This window comes from Lonchura striata, chromosome 4A (genome assembly GCF_050655825.1).
Source record: "Lonchura striata isolate lonStrDom1 chromosome 4A, ASM5065582v1, whole genome shotgun sequence".
Lineage (NCBI taxonomy): Eukaryota > Metazoa > Chordata > Aves > Passeriformes > Estrildidae > Lonchura > Lonchura striata.
Genome location: NC_140742.1, coordinates 17,445,761 through 17,448,663, shown reverse-complemented (window position 1 = coordinate 17,448,663; position 2,903 = coordinate 17,445,761). Strand labels below are relative to the sequence as shown.

At 45.5% G+C, this 2,903-nt stretch overlaps 1 protein-coding gene across 1 annotated transcript; it reads right to left on the bottom strand.

Moving 5' to 3' along the window:
* Positions 1-605: 605 nt before the first annotated feature.
* On the bottom strand, positions 606-2,759 carry COX7B (cytochrome c oxidase subunit 7B). Its single transcript, XM_021525317.3, has 3 exons — positions 2,663-2,759; positions 1,352-1,476; positions 606-805 (listed from the first exon to the last, which is right to left on the bottom strand). The coding sequence occupies exons 1-3, from the start codon at positions 2,697-2,699 to the stop codon at positions 731-733; spliced, it is 237 nt and encodes a 78-aa protein (XP_021380992.1). The 5' UTR covers positions 2,700-2,759; the 3' UTR covers positions 606-730.
* Between the last annotated feature and the right edge of the window lie 144 nt (positions 2,760-2,903).

The following is a 2,903-nucleotide window of genomic DNA, read 5'->3' as shown; positions in this document are numbered from 1 at the left end:
CCGCTCGCGACTATCGCGACAGAGCCCGCCCGCCGCGGCCGCAGCTCGGGGCGCTTCAGGGCCCTTCCCAAGGCAAACAGCCTGGGATCCTCTGATCGTCAAATGACCCGGCAGCTGTTCTTTTCCCACCTCACTTCTCGGGTTAAACTCAGAGACAGGGTCGGAGCCACCCCAAATCATTCTGGGATTCCCTAAGAATTCATCAGGAAAGTCCCGTTGATCCTGGGATGCTGCCTGCTCCTGTGGAGCCTCTCCAGCTCAAAACCGAATTTAATTTCTTCACAACTCTTGGGTCATGGGAGAAGCAGCCTACTGGCAGGATTCAAGCCATAAAAATCCTTTTGTGGAAAAAAATATAGGATCTCGACTTTGTCATTAAAAGTCAGGTGTAAAGGGATGTGCACTCTGCAGTGGGAATGCAGTGAGGTTGATTCACATGCACCCATCTGGCTAAACGAAAACCCAACGAAGTCCCGGACTTGTCCTTCATCCACCATTGATCTTTACAGCAACAACAGGGACTGTGTAAAATTACTTGGGAGTTTTTACACTGTTTCTTATACTTTAGCAGAAGCTGAGCACAGAGGAAACCTGGAAGAGCCAGACAAGTTTCTAGGTATGTTTATTAGACCAGGAATGCCACTGTCCAAGTGGTAATCAGGGAATAAATGCCATTACATGACCATTTTCTCAGTGAAAGTTTAGACCAGTTCATTAGAAGCAGAGGCTGTTACTCCCTCCATTCACTTGGAGTAATTCTGCCAACAGGTGAAAAGCCCCACTCAATTTTAAGCTGTGTGAACACCTGTGAAGGGACAAAACCCAAGATTATTAACTCTGAAATCAAAGAAACCTTTGAACATAGGGTTATTTTTATTGTTTTCAGTTCAGAATTATTGTTATTAGAACACAACATCTCATTAATTTTCTAATTTAAGAAGTGGAATATATTTATACTGAATAGAATTTAAATGTTTCAGTTTTCTGTTTCAAAATATCCAACTATGTAAGAAAGAATCTGGAATGTAAAACCCCACCACCATATTGGAATATTCATCTAGAAGTTCTGCTGCTGAAGCTGTACCTGCAGAGGTTTGAAATCCCAAGTAAAATAGAGAACACTTGTGTTTCTGATACATTTTCAAATCAAGTAATAGACTGATGCAGAAATTTGAGTAATAACTCAAAATCAAGCTGGCAATTAAAAGAACTTCCACCTCTATCACATCACTATCTACTTACGTAAGAAGCTCCTAAATTCTGACCACAGAATTTATTTCAAACAGGCAAAATTGACATTTTTAAAGTCTTCAGCTCAAGTCACAGGAGAGTGGTGACAAAACCAACTTACATAGCCCCAGACAGCAGTGAACATGGTGGCTCCACCAAGGAGGACCATGGCTCCGTATTTGTCGTGGAAGGTTGGCTGGTGCTTGCGATGAGCGTGTCTGACTGCAGTGTGCTGGATGCCGCGAGCTGAGGAGCGTCAACAAGTACAGAAATCAACTCAAATACATGCTCAAACCATTCCCAAGCCTCATCTCCCACCAACAGAGAGGCAAGCATTAGTGTTAAAAGACTAAAAATGCTGGAAAAGGATTAATCTGGATTTAGAATTCTGGAATTACTCCAAAATATGGGATATAAACAAATACTTTAATTTTTTTCAGCTCTCTCAATTTTTCCCTAGAAAGTTATTCCTTAAGTCTAATTCCAGTAAAAAAAAAATCCCCTAAGTTAACATTTTCATTAATATCTTTCCTTTAGTATTTTTCTAATGAAATATTTTGTTTAGTGCTTAGCATTTTTAGATTTCTATATGTAAGTATCTATCCTGGCAGTACATGTACTCAAGCAATGTCAGGATGAAGCTCACCATCAAATTATGGGGCTGCAGATAGCAGATGTGGGTAATACCTGCCTCATTCCCTCAGGATTTTGAAGGGAGAGGAGGAAGGAAAGTGAAGCAACCCATGGGCATGAGACAAATAATGGAGAAAAAAAAATACGGAGTGATATCTTCAGATGATGTACATTTTAATTGTACACTATAAAATGTACACTTATTAAAGAGAAGGCAACAGTGAAAAATCAAAGCAACAGCTACAAAAGACAGATTTCCCGTTAGTTGTGTACAAAGCATTTGATGAGAGGGTGATGCGTGCATAAAGATGTTACAAAATAAAACCTTTCAGACTCAGGTCAATGGTTTGCATTTTTACCCAGCCGTGATTAGAGAAGACGATGGTGATACCAATGGTACTACATTCCTCGCATGCTCTGCAAGGCTGCACAAGGCGGATTTTTAAAAACAAAAGAGCAGTATCTAGGGAGATAGGTTTTGTGGGTCTGCACCACTGCAGGGGCAACTCTAACCTTGACTTAGGGGCTGGGGACTGACCGCAGGCCAGAATGTGCCTTGACGTACGAAGCAAAGAAAGCACCAAGGAAAGGAGTCCTATGCCAAAAAGCAGCTAGGCGATACAAAAAGGCTGAAAGGAATAAAAAAAGCGGGAGGCGAAGGACGCCAGAGGTGCCCTCACGACCGTCCCCGGGCGCACAGCGAGTCGGGGCTGAGGGACAGTCCACACAGGGGAAGGCACCAACCGGGCAAGACGCCCTCAGGAACCCCCCACACGCCGAGAGCCGCCCCGGTGCTTACCGGCGAGACTCTGCGCGGCCCTGGCCACCGGGAACATGATGAGAGCCGAGCGCGTACCCTTGACGCCGCTGAAGAACAAAATGGTCGCGGCGGAAGTGGCGGCGGGGCAGGGGCCTGTGGGTAATGCCGGGCTCCTCCTCGCTGCGGCGGAGCTCCGCGGCCGGGCCGGGACAAGCCAGCCGGTCCCTGGCTGCTCTCCGGCACCTCCCGGGCACAGACGGGCTCGCCGTGGTGGGCCAGG